This window comes from Taudactylus pleione, unplaced genomic scaffold, assembly GCF_031769625.1.
Source record: "Taudactylus pleione unplaced genomic scaffold, aTauple2 ptg000043l, whole genome shotgun sequence".
NCBI classification, from domain to species: domain Eukaryota; kingdom Metazoa; phylum Chordata; class Amphibia; order Anura; family Myobatrachidae; genus Taudactylus; species Taudactylus pleione.
Window position 1 is genome coordinate 14,965,643 of NW_028284445.1, and position 24,807 is coordinate 14,990,449.

Genomic DNA, 24,807 nt, shown 5'->3' on the forward strand with positions numbered 1-24,807 from the left:
TGACCCCCTTCTTAGAGCACCCCCAGAACCTTATTTCGCTAGTTTGCGTCCCACACTTTGTGCTTTTTAGTCCCCAAATTCAAAGTACTTTTTTGGGGTGTTCTTAAGTTTTTTCGACGCAGTTGTCCATTGGGGGCTGTCCTAAGGGTTCTGAGTGGTTTCCCCACATTTGTACCCAAAAACAAAAATGTTGCACTTTTCTCTTGCTATTCAGTGGCAATTGTCTTTCGCATATTACATAGCATTTACGCGAAAAGCGAATGGAATTGCATACGGAGATAAGTTTCCAACTGGCAAAAAGTCGCTATCAGCGATACTTTTCAGGATTGCAAGATCGGTCAATATATTGTATACGTTATACCCACTTTAACACTCTGAAGGCAATGTTCACCGCATGGGAAATTTCCATACCATCATCATATTTATTCCGAAGTGATAAGCGCACACAGGCAAGACCAAAGCAAACAACTTACCGGGCATATCTGCTTGATCCATCTGAGCCATCGTTATTAAATGCCGGTTTATCAACTCCTAGGGGAAACATAGAAAGTTTAAATAAACCTTTTATGAAGTAGATTAGTAAGAGAAGGAATGTCCTAATAAATGCTACAATGAGAAACCGATCTCACAGATACAGTGCATCCGAAAAGTATTCACAGTGCTTCACTTTTTCCACATTTTGTTATGTTACAGCCTTATTCCAAATTGGACTAAATTGATTTTTGTCCTCTACACACAATACCCCATAATGACAACGGGTAAAAAGTTTTGAGATTTTTGCAAATTTAATTAAAAAAAAACCAAAACAAACAAACAAAAATAGTATATAAGTATTCACAGCCTTTGCCATGAAGCTCAAAATTGAACTCCGGTGCATCCGGTTTCCACTGATCATTCTTGATATGTTCCTACAGCTTAATTGGAGTCTACCTGTGGTAAGTTCAGTTGATTGGACATGATTTTGAAAGGCATACACCTGACTATATAAGGTCCCACACTTGACAGTGCATGTCAGAGCACAAACCAAGCATGAAGTCCAAGGAATTGTCTTGTAGACCTATGAGACAGGATTGTCTCGAGGCACAAATCTGGGGAAGGGTACAGAAAAATATCGGCTGCTTTGAAGGTCCCAATGAGCACAGTGGCCTCCATCATCCGTAAATGGAAGAAGTTTGGAACCACCAGGACTCTTCCTACAGTTGGCCGGCCGTCTAAACTGAGCGATCGTGGAAGAAGGGCCCTAGTCAGGGAGGTGACCAAGAACCCAAAGTTCACTCTGTCAGAGCTACAGCATTTCTCTGTGGAGAGAGAAGAACCTTCCAGAAGGACAACCATCTCTGCAGCAATCCACCAATCAGGCCTGTATGGCAGAGTGGCCAGACGGAAGCCACTCCTTAGTAAAAAGCACATGGCAGCCCACCTGGAGTTTGCCAAAATGCACCTGAATGATTCTGACCATGAGAAACAAACTTATCTTGTCTGATGAGACAAAGATTGAACTCTTTGGCGTGAATGCCAGGTGTTATGTTTGGAGGAAACCAGGCACCGCTCATCACCAGGCCAATACCATCCCTATAGTGAAGCATGGTGGTGGCAGCAGCATCATGCTGTGTGGATGTTTTTCAGCAGCAGGAACTGGGAGACTAGTCAGGATAGAGGGAAAGATGAATGCAGCAATGTACAGAGATATCCTGGATGAAAACCTGCTCCAGAGCGCTCTTGACCTCAGACTGGGGCGATGGTTCAGCTTTTAGCAGGGCAACGACCCTAAGCACACAGCCAAGTTATCAAAGGAGTGGCTTCAGGACAACTCTGTGAATGTCCTTGAGTGGCCCAGCCAGAGCCCAATTGAACATCTCTGGAGAGATCTGAAGACGGCTGTACACCGATGCTTCCCATCCAACCTGATGGAGCTTGAGAGGTGCTGCAAAGAGGAATGGGCGAAACTGCCCAAAGATAGGTGTGCCAAGCTTGTGGCATCATATTCAAAAAGACTTGAGGCTGTAATTGCTGCCAAAGGTGCATCAACATAGTATTGAGCAAAGGCTGTGAATACTTATGTACATGTGATTTTTGTTTCTTTTTTTAATGAAATTTGCAAAAATCTCAAAAAATTTTTTTTACACGTGGTCATTATGGGGTATTGTGTGTAGAATTTTGAGGACAGAAAATTAATTTAGTCCATTTTGGAATAAGGCTGTAACAAAATGTGGAAAAAGTGAAGCGCTGTGAATACTTTCCAGATGCACTGTATAAATGGCCACCAGCTGTAGGAGAGCAGCAGCTACCATGGTAGGGCTGCAAACATACATTTATCTGGCACAGAGGCGTTGTATGAGGTCAATGTTGGGAATACAATCTACCTATTAAAGAAGTAGCTGGTGTTCATTTGGAGGTTCTGTGAATTGGATGCGATGTCTTGACAAAGGTCAAGATGGGACTGAAACGTTGACTACACCTGCGATGTATCTGTGAGTTACTATTAAATAAGCACCTGTTAAAAGCTATACTGTATTGGCGAGTGCCCATGTTCTGGATTATAATATTAAAGAAGTTAGATTTTTAGTATAGTAGATATCTATGAGGCAGTTTAGGGTAACGTACCATAAAGAACAGCAATTTGCTTTAATTGAGCCAATGTAATCTAGTAGCAATCCAAGTCTAACGCACAAACGTTATCTATAACTCACAGCAAGCAATTTGTTGCTTAGACTCTTTCCTGCCACGTAAAAGCAAAGGAACTCCGAGGTTGTATACTTTATTCAAACTGTTACTGTGGTTTACACTACGCAAATATAAAAACACAATTTAGTATAACTTTGGACTAGGTGGCACTGGTTTATTTTAGTCTACTAGTTACCTTTCCAGGGCAAAAGTAACTTGCTAGCAGAGCAGTATTAAATTGTAATCAATGGATTCCCTTTAAAAAGGGAATCTATATAGGAAACAGGGTCACTTTAAAATAGACAAGGGGCATACACTTTACAGAACATTTGAACAAAGTAAACTTCATTTAATAAACCACAGCGTGTTAAAAAACAAACAAAAAAAAAAAAACGTTCAACCTTCAACAATTTTGTATGATTTTAATGGTCACCTATCAAACTTTAAAATAAAATGCTTTAAAAAGGTGCAGATTCAATTACAAGGGGTCAAAGCAATGCGCCAACATCACTTATTTTACTTTGAAAAGGACTCAAGTTGCGTTACCATAATTCAGAGTGATATGTGCAGCTGCACATCGCGACCGTACATCACTCAGAATTGCATCAGCCCAAAAGGGTCTGGCTGGAACATCAAAAAAACTTCAGATTTATAGCGCAATATAGGAAATTGTGGAAATTAATTAAGTATCAAGAACAAACATAAGAATGATATTACATCTAGCCCTACAACTCTTAAAAAAAAACATCTCAGGACATTAAGGTGCACACTGGCCCTGGTTCATTCTTACCTATCTCGCCCACTTTCCCAGTGAAGTGGGCGGCCTAGGCGCTTTAAGACAAGTTGCGGAAATTCACAGCGCTGCGCCGCCTGAAACCTGTCACCCAAGGAACGGGGTCAACTCTAACCTTGGTCCACAATATAAAAAATCTGGGCATATATTATATATACATGGCTAGAAAGCACATGGAAAAAGCAATCATTTACAAAGATTGCAAAGGGGGCAATAAATAAGGCAAGTAATCTGAAGGTGGAAAGTCACTTCAAACAAATACAGGTTAAAGATCTTGGAACATACCTGTCTGAGCTCATCAGCCATGAAGAAGGAAGGTGCATTCGCCTTTGGCTGCATGTAAGCAACATGAGGAGCAGTAGGGGGGTAAAGATGATAATTTGGGAAAACCTTTGGCAGGGAGTAAGAGAGAAAAAAAAGTTGATACAAAAAGTTCATAAAATTACTGTAACTCATGGAACAAAGCAAAGTGGTTAGCCAAAAGCAGCCAACATGGAGTTTACATGAAGTCAGACTTCAAGTAGATTAATACAGGTGAAACAACAGGAACAGGCATTAGTAATGTATGCAGATTTTCTATAGTAAAAGTTACGGTAAATATTTCTCAGAGCTTTGCAGACGGGTTTCCACGTCTCAGGGTCATTCCACCCACGTACCATTCCTGTGAGCGGCGCTGGAGTGGTGTCGGTATAGAAGTAGGTGGTTCCGCCTACAGTCTCTTTTTGAATAATCTGTCCAGCAGAAGGGGGCTGGGAAACGGAATTGGTCACCGGCGTTGAGGCACTAGTGGGCACCATGTAAGTGGCTGGGTTTGGTGTGTGGCTTCTTCGCCTTGGAGAAGGAGAGGTGTGAGGTGTAATTTTAGGGGAATGAAGTGGGGAAGACCCAGCTGATAGGGACATCCCTAGAACAGACATAAAAACAGAGCTTGTGTCAAAACATTATAGAGTGCTTGTACTATACGGTATTTCATTTGAAATCTATAGGTGTACCGTATATACACAAATACATGTTCGATATACAGATATCACTTACTGCTATATTGCTCACAGTATACAAAATGCAAGACTGAACTAGAGTACAATATGAAAGTAGATATGAGGCACTGGAAGCTGTCCCTGGGAGATAACTTAATGCAGTTCTAATTTACATTTTAAAGAGTAGAAATGTCATTGGAGAGTAAATTTGCACAAGCAGTGCTGGATGACATTCTGCAGAACGGCCAAACAAAAGCATAACTACGACTGTCACCGGAGCTTGGCGCCTCTGCCAAGTAACCCCTGCTGCTGCAAAATATAATCTGCACAAAAGTGGAATCTCTGCTTCCTTCATTTCTAATCCCCACTATTAGACAGCTGAAGAGATCCTAACATATCTTTAAGACATTGTCTTAATGGGATCGGACACAGGTCAAAAAGCTGTAACGTCACCGGTAAGAACAAAGCAATCTGCTGAGAGCATTTATACAAAGCGAGCCTAACAATCTGCTAGTTGCACTGTGTCTGCTGTGTTACAAAATCAACTCCCTCCTAACATGGCAACCGGCTACAGAGGTGTAACTGAGCTATGTAATGCTTAATATTCAGCTGTGTAATACACAGCCTATCACATATTAATATCAAACAGTGACATCCTCCAAATGTTGTAGAAAACCAAATGAAATTGTAGGAATAGTTAACGGACTCTCTGATAAAGTTCTTATGTATTAAACCTTTCAAGTTCACAAATATCAGAATGGGTGAGGGCAATAAGTGGGCCTTTATTTATAATAATTTATAGGTGTTTTCCCTCATTCAACTAGTGGAAACTTCCCATAAGATGTTTACAAACACTTCAAACCCGAGATGGAACAGAACGTGTAGTCTTAGGTCAGAGCACATGAAATACCTCAGTCCCCAGGGGTTCCTGTACAGCTGCAGGTATTGCTAACAAGCTGACAGGTGCCATCCCAAGCATGGTTTTACTGCCGTACAAATTTGTATGTCTCAAACAGACAGATCAATGTGAATATAAAATTAAGATTGATACAGAAAAGTATCCACAAAGTAGTTCATTAGGATCTTTAAAAATAGAATACATTAGATTGGTTGCTGCAACATTTTAAGGGAGTATGGATACCGAAGACATCTGACCTAAGCTGCCCGTGGATGAATATTCTCTACTCTGTACATCAGGCCCCAGGTTTTAAAAGCAAGATTTACTGTGAAAGAATTTATGTATCACTAAACAGAACAGGAGATGGCTAATGCTGGGCATACACTCTACAATTATCTGTCAGATATCTGTCCAATCTGTCTGGTGGGAAGGAAAATCTGGTCCGTTTTCTAGTGTTTGGGAGCAAATTTCTCTTGTTATTTGCTCCCATACATTACCAGGTTTTCATTCCAACCAGCCAGATGGGACAGATAATTGCATAGTGTATGCCCAGCATTAGGGGGATATTCAATTAGCACTATGCGGCTAATTGCTTCGTCGGACCTATTCATTCAATTAGCGGGGATGTCCCTGTAGTCGGATTGAACCTTGGAGCTGCGAGGTAAAGTCCGCGAAAAAAAACACACCAAAACGGGCTAGTGTGCGGGGAAAAACCCATTGATTCCGCTGGCTGCTCCGGAGTACCCTTTTCATATCATGTCTTCATTGGATCCGATTGCAACCTACCTTAATGGAAAACAAGATTTCCACATTTAAAAAAAAAACAAAAAAAACACTTAACTGAACAGTGATTAGCTCTCAAGGACCGGGTTGGCTACCCCTGGTTAAGACCAACCATGGAGGATGGGAACGAACAAAGCCTGGTGTGTGAGAAGCTTGGAGAGCAACCGTGCAATATTAGGTGGGGTACCCAAATGCCAGCCACTAATACGTCCTGGCAAGCTTCACCACTTGCCAATACCTAGATAACAAGGAAGGTTGTAGGTCACCCTGAGACGCCAATCTGCTTAGAGTACCTTCTGCTACTCTTGGATACTACTCCCTCACACCTGCTAAGCGGATTCCCAGTGCTTCGTTGGCATCTACCATCAGTCTCAAAAGAGACGTGTTCACACTTTCATCCAGTGCACAGAAACGTCCAGCTGCACAATGTCTAGGTCCCCCTACCCTGGGAAATGTTTTTTTAAGAAAATGTGAAACATTGAAAACTTCAATATACTAATCTACAATTTAGGATTAGGGGTCTTTTAAAAAGGTAAAAAATATAAAAGTTTCCTAATATCAAACTTTTTGTAAGTTCAAAATGCATCAAAATGATTAGGTGGTTTAAAATTGCTTTATTATTTTACTAAAAGTTTTTTTGTAGCAGACCATCTTAATATTGTAAACTCTTTTCATAAACAGCAAAAGTACACTGATGACACCTGCAGGTTACAAGAAGCTAGTACCCAAAATATACCTCGACATCAAAACAATCATTAACCCATTAGAATGAAAGGAGGTTAAACAAACTTATGTTTAAATGTGTTAAATACTGATATATTTAAGAACTTAAAAACAAAGATAAAAAAAAACCATGTTGCTTTATTTCTAGAATGAAAATAAATGATCATTTGTAGGGAAAATACATAAGATGTATCCTTATTATACAACCATCATGTAACAGATAATGCAAACATATTTAGTTCAGGGAACACAACCTAAAAAATAAAATAAAGAAAAGCCAATACTTTGAAATATATAAAGAAATTATAAAATTGTCAGCATTAAAAAAATAAATAAAAAAAAATATTGTGTCATATACAGCTCATAAATTAAATATACATATAGTTAATTAAAATACATACAAAAAAATAAATAAACCTGAAGCTACTAGAGAAATCTGCCAGCAGTTTCCAAAGAGAACACAAATTTCACTTCTTATATCACTTTCATATAGGTAATGTCATTGTGGGTCCAGAAAAGGAGAAGTGAGGAGTTCAGTATATTAAATAATAGATTAACATTACACAAAAACAAGATGTTCTAAGAGTAGAAAGTTATTTTGAGAATAGAGAACACCTCTAGAATATGGCTTGGAATTTTACACGAGGGCTCAAAGTGCTTCATACCACTATTTTATGGCTAAGAGCAAATTATGCCCACATCCATGGACTGAGAGACAATGAATGGATTTTCTAGTGTATTACAGAAGGAAAAGCACATAAGATGTGAAATCTAGATCTATACCAGCTTCCATAGCAGACACCCAAAACACAAGACTGACAACTTCATCCAATTTTATTAGCCAGTACAACTTAAAAACATTCATATATCAAATAGAATGAATGAAGGGCAAATAGGAATACAGCTTCCAACAATAAGTGACCTATTCTCACCCTTTAAAAATGTCCGTTAATGAAAAACTATAACAATAGTTGGGAAGTTGTGGTGGTCTGTACGTCACAAAGGTTTATACAACTTTCTTTAGAAGTCAGGTAAACTAATCATACAGAAAAGATTTAAAAGACTGATATTGTTTTCAGGTGAACTTTCCATCCATGCATTAAAAACAGTATTTGAACAAGCATATGAATAAAAATGTGGTTTATTCTATTGTCAAAGTTCAAGATAAAAGTTCAAACCGGGATCATCTCATGCCCTGGTTTGAGAGTGCTGAAGGCACTACATAAAATAGACAGTGGCACACTAACACTATTACCTCTATTGTTATCCGTCTCTAACTGCAGCTTACATGTAAGCGGATATTAAAGCCACACTCAATTAGAACTAAGAGTTCTGGCATCAGGGGAAATACAGCAGGAGTGCCTTAGCGCCCCTAAAGTTATTGTTTTGACAATGATCAGATCAATAAGTTGGAGATGGATAAGCTGTGGGCGATAAAAATGGGTGTGGATGCTGTAGGAGGCAGACTCAATCATTGTGTTGCCTATATATTACATGGAATATAATTAGTGAGGATGGAGACGGAAAACGCCTAGGTATGTATACTAGCAGCCATTGTGCAGCATAAAAGCTGCCAAACTGAGAATAATCTGGGATGCATAGAATTCGTGTATATTAGTGGTTCCCAAACTCGGTCCTCAAGGCACCCTAACGCTCCAGGTTTTAAGGTAATGCATGATTGAGCACATGTGAATTAATTAGTACCTCAGTTATTTTTAATTTAACCATCTGTGCTTACAATGGATATCCTTAAAACCTGGACTGTTTGGGTGTCTTGAGCAGGGGTGTAGTATGTAACCATGGTGCCTGGAACATGTGTGTACTTACGCACCCCCACCCCCCAACTGTGGCAGGTAGGGGGGGTGTCCAGCATGTAGGGGCAAATTAAAGGGAAATAAAAATAAATATTTGGGGCAGTATCAAACTGGGACATGGAGGGCTAGATATATTCCAACCCACTAAAGTAATTCCACAAAGTAAAAATAAACCACACAGTTGTGCCCACAATTCAAGTTATGCCACACAGTTGGCATTTGGTGGCAGAGCAGTCAGGTGTGACCTCACCATACTCACCGCTCAGGTTTCTCTCAGTCACGGGTGCCATGACCCAGCTGCCATGTTCTCTCCTCTGTGCAAACCGGGCCGGCTGACGCCAGGGTGATAGGTAGTACCCACCTCAGAGGTGGTGGAAAAGAGGAAAAGCCGGGGGTGATGATGGGAGAGCACTGCCTCCTCCTCTCTCTTGGTTATTGCCTGTGGCTCCACCCTTCTGTTCAGTCCAGAGCCAGATTAAGATCCCACAGGGCCCTACGCAAAATACCGCCTAGGGGCTCCATATTAATGAGACACACACACACACACACACACACACACACATATATACATATATACATACATACATACACGCTAATAATTTTCTCACACAGCTCTCCCCACTCACTCAAATCTTCCCCCTTCTCACACATATCTCCTCTCCTCAGACACACACAAACGATCCCCCCCTCATTCAGACCCCACCACAGCTCACCTCCCCTTATAAACACAGTGCTCCCCCCTAACTCAGATCTTCTCCTCACCCACACAGTTCTCTCCTTCACAAAGATCTCCTTTCCTCACACAAACCAACCCAGGCACACACAGCTCTTCCACTTAAAGCTCCCCTCACTTCACACACACAGATATTCCCCCTTAAATCAGGAGATCACCTGCTGATGAGCTGAGCCCAGAGTACATACAAGAGATCTATGCGTCCATACTGCGGTCGTGGTGTGGGCGGAACCACAAGCACCTCTCCATCCACACCCTGGCCCCCGTCTGGAAGCACCGATCTCTTGTGTTTCACGCTCAGCACTTCATTGGATGGATAATCTCCAGCGCCCTGGCCGGAGCCGGTGGTCCACTGGAGCCACCCTCGCTACACTCCTGGCCTTGAGGACGAGCTTTGGGAACCACTAGTGTATAGACTAGTCCATTTTATAAACTTTGAAAAAGGGCAGGGCACATTTTTTGAGTACCATGGATGCTACAGTTCCTGCCACTGTACAAACATTAATGTGCATCCTGTGCAGGATGTGGATCATCAAGATCCATTATTCCTCTCTGTGTGTGGTCATTCTAACGCTCCCACGGGTGTGGATCATTAGATTAAATGGTCGACAACGTTATTTCGACGTGTAGTTTAGATAGACAAAGTATAGATCGGCAGTATAGTCAGACAGTAATATAGTCGAATGGGACATTAGAACGATATGTAATATATCGAATATTAGAGGAAAAGAAAAAAGGCTTGTCTATATGGCGCACATTGGATTTATGAATATTAAAAAATAATTATTTGATATGCATTAAAATTGTTCCTATTGGAACCTAATACAGCAAAATATATGTTAAGATATAGTTAGAGTGCTTATGTTTGACATTACTATGAAAAGGTAAAAAATAAAAATCAAAGAAATTCCCTGCGTGTCTTCATTCATTAAATTTATTCATTGAAACATTCCATATAGAACAGTATGTTTTATTTGAACCCTGTATTCAGTAGTAGAGTAGAGTGAGAAGGGACGGGGAGTTGGACTAGGGAAAAAAAAAAAAAAAAAAAGTGTGTGGTGGGGGGGGGGAAGAAATGGGGATTATTGGAATCATCTCCAAATCACTAGCGGCTATATTGAACAGATGCACTCTAGATTGGATGAACTCGCATACTCTACAGTGTCCTGTAACTGGACACGAGCTCCCAAAATAATTGTATTATGGGGCTTTTATTGCTTTTGCCTTGAAAAAGCTACAAGCGAAACACGCGTCGGCACGCCCACCGTGTGCGCTTTTCATTTCAAATAATGATGCTGTAAATCAATTTGTACAAGTGCAACCAATACATTTTCTGTGGTACACGTTCAGAATCGGAACACTGCAGGGCATGAGAGCCCATCGTATATTATGATTGGCAGTAAAAGCCTCATATATAATACAATAATTATTTTGGGAGCTCATGTCTAGTTACGGGACACTAGAGTATGAGAGTTCATCCACACCAAGGATGTAACTGAGTAGGTGCTAATTTATTGCTAGGGGAATATGTCCAGTTACAGGACGCTACTGAATGTGAGGCTCATGTTACAATGTATTCAATGAGTTACACTTAAATCTCTGTTGAAACACATTAAATAATAGGACGCTGCAGAGTGAGATAGTATATGTGCCATAGAGTTTCTAATTCACTGTGATTGGCAACATGATGTTATATTATGTATGAACTCTCAGTTTTTAGCTCAATAAGAACAGATAGCAACCAGAGTCTGAACATTGCCCACACATAACTGAGGATACAGATTACTTACTATCACCACCCCATAACAATTACCTAGGTGGGAAGGGTTAACGAGGTGTTGATATCGGGGTTTATACCGCTGAAAATGTCTAATCTATTTTGGACTGGATGCTGTGGGGCTTGAGAGCCCATTTCAATATTGTAACTACCAACAATAGCCATATCAAAACTTCCTTGGGGGTATAGGTCCAGCTACAGGACATTGCGGGGTCCATTTAAAGGATATTACTATTTAACTGAACAGGTGTTTTGATACTGATGTGTATACCTATGACAATTTCCAATCCATTGCAGGCTAGGAGTGATATAGAACGCACTTGAAGTGAAAGGAGGGAGCCCCCTGCATCTTATCCAATCTAGAGTGTGTCTCTTCAATATAGCAGCTAGTGATTTGGAGGTGATTCTAATAATCACCAATCCACATTTCTCTCCCCCCCCTCCCCTTTTTTTTTTTTTCCTGGTCCAACTCCCCCTCCCTCTACTACTGAATACAGGGTTCAAATAAAATATACTGGTTCCATATGGAATGTTTTAATTAAACAATTTATGAACGAAGACACGCGGTAGGGAATTTGACTTTATTTTTCATACATCCAATGTGCCCCATATAGAAGACAAGCCTTTTTTTCTTTTCCTCTAATACATTTGCTACTTATTCTGGTCATTTGGCAGCACCCCCAATGTGATTATAATTTAATGATAATACCTTAATGGGGCCTATAATGTAAAACTATATGGAGTGTGCGGATGTATATATGCATTTGTGTTTTCCTTGAATATATCGAATACTAGCTGGAGTACCTGTTGTTGCCCAGGATTTTAAGAATGTTTGTTTAGACATCATCCCTCAACAAACCTCTCCTATCCAGGCCGCACGAAAAGTGTGACAAACTTCCCCATCAACAGTCCTAAGGTCTTCGAAGGAAGTAGGACCTGTAACGGTGTAAAGCAAACTTCGGAGATAGAAGCATTCAAAATTTGTCAGATGTACAGTGTAAATACGGGCAAGAGCTTCTGTTGCAGGATGACCATCTACAGCGACTCCCCGTTTTCTGCGCATAAAAACTTTGAGAAGCATTCCATGTGTAATATTTTGGCAGCTCACAGTACAGCAGGGTCCTTGCAAAGTCATCATTTTGACACAGTTCGAAGAAAGAAGTCAATGTTGTTGCGTAATTTGGTATAGTTAGATAGCAGAGAATGCTGGCAAAGCCTGCTAAAACTGTCTTCGATAATAAACATTAAGATCATGACAAAACATGACAACACAAAACGCTTGCTCAGAGGCCCTACCCATATGCCGTGAGGCCCCACAATGAGCGTACAGCAAAAATTGTGTTTTTTTAATTAGAAATTAACAGTAATTAATTTGTATTTAAACATTTTTTAGTTGCCTCCGCCGTGTATTAATACGCTCGTATGTAAAATTTCACAATCTTCGCTTGTAAACTGTGGATTTGTATAGAACAGGTGTGGGGAACCTTTTTTCTGCGGGAGGGAGGGAAGGAAGGAAGGAAGGAAGGAAGGAAGGAAGGAAGGAAGGAAGGAAGGAAGGAAGGAAGGAAGGAAGGAAGGAAGGAAGGAAGGAAGGAAGGAAGGAAGGAAGGAAAGGAAGGAAAGGAAGGAAAGGAAGGAAAGGAAGGAAAGGAAAGGAAGGAAAGGAAGGAAAGGAAGGAAAGGAAGGAAAGGAAGGAAAGGAAGGAAAGGAAGGAAAGGAAGGAAGGAAGGAAGGAAGGAAGGAAGGAAGGAAGGAAGGAAGGAAAGAAAGAAAGAAAGAAAGAAAGAAAGAAAGAAAGAAAGAAAGAGACACAGACACACATATATACATAAATACCATATTTGCGGGACTGGTTCAGGCCATGTCCCCTCCGCGAGACCTCACAAGGAGACGGGTCCACAATCTCTGGTGATTACAGCAATGCCCGGATGCTCCAGGGAGCTGTAAGGGCAGCGGTGTGACCGTCTGAAGCATCCTAAGGATGCTCCAGGTGGCACTGCAGCATAAATTCTGGCTGCAGTGTGCCATTCTGGGCACCCTGCTAGCCAAATGAGGCTAGCAGAAAAAAGTTCAGAGGGCCAGACCAAATGATTCCGAGGGCCTTATAAGGCCCCCCGGCAGGAGGTTCCCCATCCCTGGTATAGAAAGACAGAAGGACAAATTTTCGCTTTTATATAGTGATGTAAGAATGAAAGGTATATAAGGGCGACACAACGTAGACCGACAATAGTTAGACAATGTTCCAAGTTCGAAACCAAATAGGTAGACATATAATAGATTGACAGTTAATAGATCGACACCACACAAATAGACATAACAGATCGAAATCAAATCTATCAAAATTTGGGGTACATGAAAATGGGTGCAAGCATAGCTCAAAATCACTAAAATCAAGCTTTAAAGTGCACCAAAAAAACGCAGCAAGCACCTGCAATATAAATTAAAAAAATAAATAAACACACCTCCCCCATACTTGCAGACCCCTCCAAAGACTATTTCGCTAGTTTTTGAAGTTGTACCCCTACTTTGAAATTTTTCACCCACTTTTTCAAAGTGCTTTTTGTGGTGTCTGTTGTGTTTTTTTTTTTTTATCGGTTTTTGACACAGTTAGCATCAAGGGGGGTGTACAAAGGGTGCAGAGCTCCTATTGAGACCTATTAGGGACAAGGCCTGCAAGGTGTAAGTTGGGGCTAGCATTGCCAGGAGCACTTGCATGGGTGAAAGGGCTGGCTGGGACCTGTAGTGCCACGGTTGAAAGTAGCGTCGGGGATGCGCTATTAGCGGGCAGCGTGTAGGATATGTATACCTTTTTGTCTAAAAGAAAAGTGTCAATCTTTTATCTGTCGATCAACTGTCGAACTATTTGGTGTCAAACTTGGATTAGTCGATCTATTAACTGTCAACCTATTTATATGTATTAACTGATGACCTATTTAGTTTCGATCTTTTATTATGTCTTTCATGTGTGCTGTCGATCTTCATATTGTCGGTATGCTATGTTTCGATCATATGTAGTGTCCGTATCGATCTCGTGTTTGTCGATATAGAGGTGCGGTCAATCTATAGTTTGTCGACCTCAATGGAGTCGATGTACGTATTGTCGATCAGACAACCGGATAACCTCTCCCACAGCAGAAGGAGGAGCTGATGACGGCCCATTAACTAACAAGGCATAAATTATATATTCCCCCTCCATAGTTGTCCTACAGTGACCGGGAGCGATAAAAGATCAGATAAAAGATAAAGAATAAAATGTGCTTTAGTGAAGAACAAATTAAATACAAAGCTTAAATAATAATAAGTGGTCAATTTACACATTAAAATACGGTTTACTTTCATAAAAACAGATGCTGCATATGGTGCAACAAAGCCAACCTGTTTCATTCTATTGCGCCATCAATTTGCCCAAACAAACAGTGGGTATTGTTACCTGGAGCAAGACCAGCTGCAGCAGGACCTCCCATAGATGGATGGGAGAATAACGCTTGAGAGAAGGCAGACATGTTGGACTGGGACATATTACTCAATCGTGAAGTGGATCCTCCTTTGGGAATAAACTCGCTGGCAGTAGGATTTGGAGCCTGAAAATAGAAGACATGTATTAAAGATTCCAGCTAGGAGTGTTACGCCATGTATCAACTGGGCGATTTAAATGAGCGACTGAACGATTAGGACATCGTAATCGGTCAATCGCTCATTAGTCGTGCACTATAATGTCGGAAACGAACAGCGATGTGCGCTCCCGCTGGTCGTTTCCGACATCAATCATCGCTTCAACATGCTGGTCAATCGGCCGATAGTAACAGATTGGGCATGTTCGGGGATGAGGGAGGGTGCCTGCACTGAACGACATAGTTTAGTGTAGGCACTGCACATTATGAGGAACGACTGTACGATTACAATGTTGTAATCAGACGGTCATTCCTCTATCGCCTAGTGGGTACACACCTTACGGTGCATACCCACGGTCAGATTTTTCTTCAGATCTGAACGATAACGATTTCAAAAATAATTCAATCGTTCATATCTGAAGGAAAATCTGACATATCTGTCAGATGAACGATTTGAAGGATGCGCGTTCTCGATGGTCAGATAACGATATCTGACATCTGATGTGTTTGCAGTCAGACTTGGACGATTCCATTCGTTTTAATGCAGTCAAAAATCATTCAAATCTTTGGTAAAATCGTTCATCTGACAAATTGACAAATCTGGCCTTGTGTATGCTCCATTAGACATACTAATAGTTTGTTCTTGGTTGTTTTGGTTTTGTTTTGTTTTTTTAAGTCTTGCAAGAAGGAAAAACATTCAAGTTCAAAGTTCCCACTGGACATATAGGGGCATATTCAATTATCCAAAATAGGCCTAATGATTGAATTAATTTATTTTTTTTACTGCGGATGGAATGAACGCACCTATTGCGCGGTAATTCCAATTACCGCGTCGATGCGTGCTCCCGCTTCTCATTCAAATGGAAAATCCACGCGCAGTGATTTTGACAGTTAATAGCAGTGAGAAGTGTGGGAAACAAAAAATATATATAAGGGGGAAATCAACCTGTATTCCAAAACACATTATCGGATAATAGTATAGATGTCTATTAGAGGGCAAGAGAAAAATATTTGGGGCTCTTAAAATGGTTTAAATGGCTGATGTTGGCATATTGTTTTCAAGCAAATAAATGCTGCAGTTTAATTTGTAGTTCATAAAAATCCCTATAAATTGAATGTGTCATTTGAAGCCATTTTTAAAAAAATTGTGAAAAAATACTTGTAACTCCCCTGTCTGCAAGGTTAAAAACACCAGTCCCTACGGTACAATGCCCCCATATACCTGCCCTCCATATTTTAACACATTAAACTGCACTTTGCAGAAAAACACCCGAAATAGGATATGTAACTATTGGACAAATACAGCTAATAATGAATAATGGCCTAATTAATCATTAGGATGGGGGGGGTGCATGTTCCAGGGGTTCTGAACCAAGTCCCGACAGTATTAATTAAGTGATTTCCTCTCTCTCTCTCTCTAATACAGGTGCCATACTATAGGTCTCCTTTTCTGCATAAGTATGCTTGATCTCTCGAGATAAATTTATTAAACAATATTAAGAAGCCCTAACTGCAGGTAACTTTCCACTGTCCAAACCCATACACAAACATTTCCCTAATAAAACTAATCAACACAAAATTTTACAAATTTTATTTATTTCAAGTCCAATATCGCCAAGGATGCGTTGCGGTATCTTGTATATGGGTAAAACTAGTCATTTCACAGAGAGAAGTACATTCTGACAATAACACTTTGTTCTCCAGCCAAATGTTCAAGTTATCTCTTCAAGAGTGAACAGAACCGTACAGAGAAGTAAAAAGGAGCGCGGTAACCTTGTAGAGTATAATGTCAGCCTCTTCTGACTCTTCACAATATCACACAAAAGCTGTAACATTAGATTAACCAAGCATACTACTTTAAAATAAGACTATAATTTACTTTATTATTATATTACCTTATATATGCAACAGTAGTGGCATTTCACCTGCACTTATTCCACTCTATGCCTGTACAATATCACACGGTCATAGATTTATAATGAGACACTAATAGGGCTTATGTAATAGGGTGCTAGCTGCAACCGCTGCAGGAACTCCTGCAAATCTTCCTGTATTTTTAAAGCAGTAATCATTTTAAAGGGAAAAGCTAGACTAAGAACCTGCGCTCTCTCTTGGATATGTGCTTGTTAGCTGCTGACACCAGAGATGACCCAAACCTCTTGTAGTGCTTAGAAATTGATTATAATGTGTCTGCGCTTCGCATGAATAGTAACCCCTATTAAGATGTTATGTCAGTGAACCAATCACTCTACAGATGTGGCATGTAAGTCTCACACAGGTAGTGGAAGAAAATAATGTGTATTTATTACCTTTAAAACAATGGAGTCACTATGCTCCTGGGTAAGTGATACTGATCAGTGTTATGCTACTGATATATATCAAGAAAAAAAAAAATCTCATACAAAAAGAAAACAAAAAAAAAAGAAGTATAAAAAAAAGGAAAAAATAATAATAAATTGCAGTCCATGAGAAAGGAAATCCAATAGGGAAGGTATAATATAAATTAGTCCAGTGTCAAATTAAGGGGGTGAAACGCTCTGGAGGGGCGGCGTCCCGAGCCCTCCGGTCCGTTTGCTTACAATATTCAGTCCTAAGGCGCTGGTGCTGTGGTCTCTGTGTGACTCGGTGGGTTTTAGCCAGTAAGTCAGCGATTCCCAACCTCGGTCCTCAAGGCACACCAACAGTCCTGGTTTTAGTGATATCCATGCTAAAGCACAGATGGTTAAATAAAAAAAACTAAGGTACTAATTAAGTCACCTGTGCTCAACTGTGGCTATCCTTAAAACCTGGACTGTTAGTGTGCCTTGAGGACCGTGGACCCTGCAGTAGGTTGCTCCTCTTTCTGCCAGGGAGTGGGTGCCTCGTTACACACTCCTGTGTTGGCCTTGGTGTTAATCCCCAGTGGCTGCGAGACTTCTGGGTCCCGTGCTCTCGTCCAATCGTGTGGTCCCCGGCCATCTGCCGCTGGTCACTCTGGTCTGCCCGTGGATGGTATGTGTGTGCGGTAGGGCTGCCAGTGATAGAAGGCAGAGTGTGTGCCTGGTTACACACTCTGTCTGCTGTGCGGTATGCTGTGAGTGACACCAGTCACTTCCGGGTAGCGTGGTACCGCGAGATTAGGTGCGGTATCAGGTGATGTGATACAGGGCCTGAGGTGAAGTATAGGGAACAATAAATATGATGCAGGGTATGCATATGAATGGTCCAATGCGTCGCGGCCTCTGCTGCCTTCCTCAGGGACGTGATGATTTATTTTATTTTTTTTGTATAAGAGACATTTTTCTTGATATACATCAGTAGCATAACACTGATCAATATCACTTACCTAGGAGCATTGTGACTCCATTGTTTTAAAAGGTAATAAATACACATTATTTTCTTCCACTACCTGTTGAGACTATTACATGCCACATCTGTAGAGTGATTGGTTCACTGACATAACATCTTAATAGGGGTTACCACTCATGCTAAGCGCTGACACATTATAATCAATTTTTAAAGGCAAAACCAAGCAGTTTTCGCCTTTAAAAATATAGCACGCACCCGATTACATAAGCACCTAACAAAGGTAAAAATTCATGACATATACCAAGTGCAGTGCTTATACAATATACACTAATGCATTGGTGTTTTATGAAGCAGCACAAGGATTTGTGGGGACAAACCAAGGGTGGGGGGCATGGACTGACCTTGGGTGGATTGGGGACTAGGGGCCTGATTCAGAGATGGACGGAATTGCACAGACGCACACAAACAACTGTGCAATTCTGTTCATTTAAAATGCAAATGCAGAAGGAGGTGTCACACACCTCCTTGCTGCATCTGCGTGATCCCAGCGCTGCAATCTGCATGGTTGCAGTCTGGAGTCGCCAACCGAACAATTGCGACCACCAGTCGCAATGGTAGTCCCTTCGGCCAGGTTGCAGGTGCTAAAGCTTCCCGCAGCCTGGCCAGGTCCAGGCAGCTTGCAAGGCCAGAAGTCTGCGTGCACCCACGCAAGTCCCGATTTAAAGATGCAGGGAAAAAGCTATTAATTGAATAACTATTCCCCATGCCGTGGGACTTTTGGCTGGCAATTAGTCACGGGCCAACTCCCGCGGCTAATTGAATATGCCCCTGTGTCTTGTGGAATAAACAGAACTACAGTATATAGCATGCAGCACTCAGCTGACCGAAATGTATCATGTGACTTTTGAACTACATGATCCACTGGCCTAAATGAAGTACTGAGCAATATGCCAGGAGAATGACTCCTATGTCACCATGACAAACTAGTTCAACAGAGTCCTCACAAAGTCTGAGTACAGCATTGCCACCTGTGGTCGTTTAGCAATACTGACTCATGCCTAATGGAGCCGCTGTTTTCTCTCGCTCTCACTGTGTCTAACTCCTCCCACTTGTTTTAATTCCTGATGAACTAATCTTTGCCAGAGCTGTGAACTATATATCAGCTAGTTCACGTTGAAGATTACTTCATTTTTAACTAATCATTTGTGAACTACCCACCACTAACTATAAGACTAGTCTGAACTTGGCAGTTGCATGGTTATTGCAGGAAGTGTTCAACTGCTGTAACTTAATATTTTTTTTACTCCTGTTCCCAAAATGAAACCAAAGAGATTAATTTTTTTAAACATAAAGTATGCTGTACACTCAAATACAAACTTTGTTTTTTTTAGATATTGAAGGTCAAATCATGTGACATTGAAATGTAAAAGTCAATATTTAAATAAAAAACTAATTTTTTTATGAAAACTATGGTCCCTTAACTTTAAAACAAGACCGACATGAAAGTTCTACTGCAATTAAAAGCAAAGTTACTATTCGTTTTAGTTGACCTTACAAGCATAAATTTTAAATTTTTTGTTGCATGAACACAGTGCATCACTGAGGGCTAAAATTTTACATATGAACATTACTTTGTGCCGTCTATCACCTTACCAAATTTCATGAAAATCTAAGACGATAGGGTTGGAAGCTGTGAGGATTTGGCATGGAATGACCCCAAGGTGAATAATGGAGCACAGTATAGTCAGGTGCATAAATATTGGGACATTGACAGAATTTTCATATTTTGGCCTCTATTCACCACCACAATGGCTTTGAAATTAAACAAACAAGATGTGCTTTAACTGCACTTTCAGATTTAATTTGAGGGTAATTACATCCAAATCAGGTGAACGGTGTAGGAATTACAACCGTTTCTATATGTGCCTCCCACTTTTTAAGGGGCCAAAAGTAATGGGACTATCAACTCAAAAGCTATTTCATGGACAGGTGTGGGCTATTCCCTCGTTATTTCATTATCAATTAAGCAGGTAAAAGGTCTGGAGTTGTTTCTAGGTGTGACATTTGCATTTGGAATCAGTTGCTGTCGACTCTCAATATGAGATCCAAAGAGCTGACACTATTAGTGAAGCAAGCCATCATTAGGCTGAAAAATCAAAACAAACAAATCAGAGAGATAGCAAAAACATTAGGTGTGGCCAAATCAACTGTTCGGAACATTCTTAAAAAGAAAGAAAAAACGCACCGGAGAGCTCAGCAACACCAAAAGACCACGGAAAACAACTGTGGTGGATGACAGAAGAATTATTTCCCTGGTGAAGAAAAATCCCTTCACAACAGTTGGCCAAATCAAGAACACTCTCCAGGAGGTAGGTGTATATGTGTCAAAGTCAACAATCAAGAGAAGACTTCACAAGACTGAATAAAGAGGGTTCACCACAAGATGTAAACCATTGGTGAGCCTCAAAAACAGGAAGACCAGATTAGAGTTTGCCAAACAATATCTAAAAAAGCCATTACAGTTCTGGAACAACATCCTATGGACAGATGAGACAAAGATCAACTTGTACCAGAGTGATGGGAAGAGAAGAGTATGGAGAAGGAAAGGAACTGCTCATGATCCAAAACATACCACCTCATCAGTGAAGCATGGTGGTGGTAGTGTCATGGCGTGGGCATGTATGGCTGCCAATGGAACTGGTTGCCTTGTATTTATTGATGGTGTGACTGCTGACAAAAGCAGCAGAATGAATTCTGAAGTGTTTCGGGCAATATTATATGCTCATATTCAGTCAAATGCTTCAGAACTCGTTGGACGGCGCTTCACAGTGCAGATGGACAATGACCCGAAGCATACTGCAAAAGCAACCAAAGAGTTTAAGGCTAAAAAGTGGAATGTTATGCAATGGCCAAGTCAATCCCCTGACCTGAATCTGATTGAGCATGCATTTCACTTGATGAAGAAGACAAAACTGAAGGGAAAATGCCCCAAGAACAAGCAGGAACTGAAGACATTTGCAGTAGAAGCCTGGCAGAGCATCACCAGGGATGAAACCAAGCGTCTGGTGATGTCCATGCGTTACAGAAACAAGTAATTTGTCCTCCAGCACACTGCAGCTAAATCAAAAATACTTGAATCCTACATAATAATAGAAATTCAGAGGTATTGGTTACATACATTTGCAAATATATGAATAAGCGCTGGGCCAACGTCAAGGCTTCTCTATACCAGCGTCCCTAACATTAAGGGGTTCACGTTCGAGAAGCAAGGCACCCCAAAAAAATTCCAGCCAAGGACCATCCCCAGGGTATCACACGAAAAGGGGAAAAAAAGGTGATAGTTAAGTGTAAAGGATAGATGTGTAAAGATAAATCAATAAGTGTTAATGAAATGTAAAAGAATTAAAATTACATAAATAATATACAAACGATTAGAGAAGTGAAATAATATTCTATGTGAATTAAGTGGTGATGCCATGAGAAAGGTCCAGCCAGAACAACCCCGAGGACCCCACTCCCAAACGCTCACCCCAAAATAATTGCTACATAATAGTAGCACCCACTGAGTCATATAATTACAAAATTGGTGTACTGCATGATAACAGTACATGTATGAACTGAGAGCAAACTTACCTTGGAGGTACCCCAAAAAACCACCATATGGCACTATAAGGATCAGCAGCTGGAGGGCAAATTCCTTTTTTCTGTAGTTCAGTGTAAACCCCGCCCTTTAAAAGCACCTGTAGTATGTCATTAAGCTGATTGAGCAACTACCATATTTTTTGCTTGCAGTTTGGAGGCATGAAGGGAGTCAGCATTATGAGGAGGTGCTGATCCTTATAGTGCCATGTGGAGGTAATTACCCTCAAATTAAATCTGAAAGTCTGCAGTTAAAGCACATCTTGTTTGTTTCATTTCAAAGCCATTGTGGTGGTGAATAGAGGCCAAAATATGAAAATTCTGTCAATGTCCCAATATTTATGCACCTGACTGTATAACATGCAATAGTCAGGTGGTGTGGAATAGATAATTTAAATGCGATTCAAAAGAAGCAGATATTTCATTTCACTGCACAATCCTTATTTTGCAGGACCACAGAGTATTTTTCTCCATGCAAAGAGAATTGTCCTCAATTAGTGGACACATCTTGCTCCTGTCATGTGCATGTAATAAGACAAACAGCATTTTTACCAATGTAATGAAGACTTTCAAAACCACAAAAGGGACCCATGTAATAACGACATTCCTGATGTCCCCTCACTTACACAGAAAATAAAAAGCACTGGGTGTAAAAGTGTAAAAGTGGTGGGAGAGGGGTACTTTGCAGTGACAGTATCCAGCTTCCCACCATGTGCACTTCCATTCAGCCCAGCAATCCTACCATACTATGAGCAGATGGATTTTCTAGGGACAATTCAGGAAACTGGGATGCCAGCCTGCACCTATGAATGAGCTAAGCAGACAAAACAAGAGGAATTGGGCATGTGGTTAAGCGCTCGGTGTCTGCATGTTTTACATTGTTTACTGTAAGTCACATTTTAGGCCAGATTCAGATTTGGGAAAAATAAAATGTATGTATTTGCACTTCTTGCATCGCAACATTGTTTTTCCAGGTAGAGAGTTACGTGCTCTCTCTTACCCTATTCCCAAATCTGAATCAAGCCCTTAGTACATATTATGCTATTGGTGAATTCTGCTTTCTGAGCTGGGAACACTAACCAGGGCATTGCTGACAACTGCCACACAGGAAACTGCTATAACCCATAGCAAACAATCACTAGAAAAGGTTACAACACTTACATCCTCTGCACACGTTATCATGTGTGTTCCGGTAATATTAATACAGAACATCAGAGAAACAATAATATGATCATATATTCTACTGATCAACGCTAACAGTGGCAGTTTGGTTGCATCACAGTAAAATTACTTGTATTAGGTCATTAAATAGGCATTTTAAATGTTCAATTACAAATGATGTATACACACGGGAAGGAGTCTAGTTAACCTGCTATATAACAATAATATATACTTTCTAAAATCCAATATTCCTTTTTTTTTTAATGTAAGTTTATGAAGAGCAAAACACCCCCCTCAGATCTGCGCTCTCCAACTGGTGGCTCCTTCTGAGGAAGGATTGTCAGAGCTTTCAACCCACGATCACTGCAAATTACAATTACTAGATCTGACATTGACTGCTATTCTGTTCTGACTCCTCTGCGCTGCTGCACTAATGTGAAGCTGAACAGTTCACAAATGACTTCAGTGTCAATGTCTTATTTTCATAAGAGAGAAGACAATAGTTCCATAAGGCATACATTTGCTACACACCATCTGCAAGGAGAGACAGACAGAGAGATCTGCGACAGCAGCAAAAAAGAAGTTGCAGATTCAAACTGGTATAGAATATAGTCAGAACAAGTGGCTAATCCAAGCAGGAGCAGTGTTTAATACCCCTCCCCCAACTGAGCTGGTGGCTTGGAGTTTCCCAATACATTTGGTGCCTACGCCAGGGAAACTTAAGGTGACCAGACACCGGCCGTGACCTTAGTGACAGGATCGGGAGCATTCAGTTTGACCACATCAGATTATTTTTGTCGAACTCTTGGAGTTTTGTAGCTGGATAACTTTGCCTTCATACAGCCTGTTAGTGCAGTTAAAAGATCATCCACCAACCGCATCTGAATCCATCATGTCCAAAAAAGATCCTACTGATCACGATGGCTCATTATAGATCACTGAAGATGCTCTGTAGACCACCACACCTGCACTTTCACAGCATGCGGGGCCAGCTTTCGAGAGCAGAGGCTATTCAAATCCAGTCATGTTTTTAAAACCCACACGTATTGGTGATGTCACCTCTTACATTATACCAAGCTAAAAACAAAAGATATCTCCTTCATAGGACTCATTTCACAAACCCAGTAACAGGTAGTTACAGACTCCCAGCTCACACCTACCAGTTTCTTATTTTATATTGAAAAAGCCAAGGAGCCAAAAGGGATGTGGACATATCCACCCATCATTTCATTATGGCACTCTATGGTTCTGCATTCTGGAGGTAACCACTTTTACTTACTCTCTTTAAAAAAGGGACTACAATGGCCACCACAATGATTCTGTATACAAGGTGTAAGGCTGTGCTTTTTCTTGCAATCTGCAGTCTACAAAACTATAGCTATACGTTTGTTCAACATACATGACCTGTCCATGTGTATAGTGTATATAAATAGTGGCAATGAGCTATTGGCCTTTTTTTTTTTTATAAAATGCAATACATTCGTAAAACATTAAACAGCATATTTTCATATTACATATGTAATCGTATTAAATAAGTAGTCCTCTTCTATAAAGATTCTATTAATAATCTCACAATGGAATACATTAGAATAGTGCTTCTCAAACTCAGTCCTCAGGACCCCACACAGTTCACATTTTCCAGTTAACTTAGTAGGTGCACAGGTGTAGTCATTACTCACTGACACATTTTATAAGGTCCACAGGTGGAGCTAATTATTTCACTTGTGATTCTGTAAGGAGACCTTATAAACACACACTGTTTGGGGTCCTGAGGACCGAATTTGAGAACCTGTGTTCTAGCCAGAACACTAAAACCAAACATATGATATAAAAAGAAATAATGATGAATGTAGCCTACCTTTCGTCTTTGAGAAATGCTGAGGCCAGCAAAGTCATTAAAGAGATTGGAGGCTGGAGAGCCTAAAGGATCTAAAAAAGTACAAAA

At 40.6% G+C, this 24,807-nt stretch overlaps 1 protein-coding gene across 1 annotated transcript in view; it reads right to left on the minus strand.

The window, feature by feature from the left end:
* PAN3 (poly(A) specific ribonuclease subunit PAN3) overlaps nucleotides 1–24,807 on the minus strand; it is a 70,082-nt gene that overhangs the window by 23,341 nt on the left and 21,934 nt on the right. Inside the window, exons 4-8 of the mRNA XM_088460271.1 lie at nucleotides 24,721–24,791; nucleotides 14,594–14,744; nucleotides 4,114–4,361; nucleotides 3,743–3,847; nucleotides 474–531 (exon numbers count right to left, since the gene is read on the minus strand). Coding sequence (XP_088316397.1) covers nucleotides 474–531; nucleotides 3,743–3,847; nucleotides 4,114–4,361; nucleotides 14,594–14,744; nucleotides 24,721–24,791 — 633 coding nt within the window. The remainder of the gene's footprint in view (nucleotides 1–473; nucleotides 532–3,742; nucleotides 3,848–4,113; nucleotides 4,362–14,593; nucleotides 14,745–24,720; nucleotides 24,792–24,807) is intronic.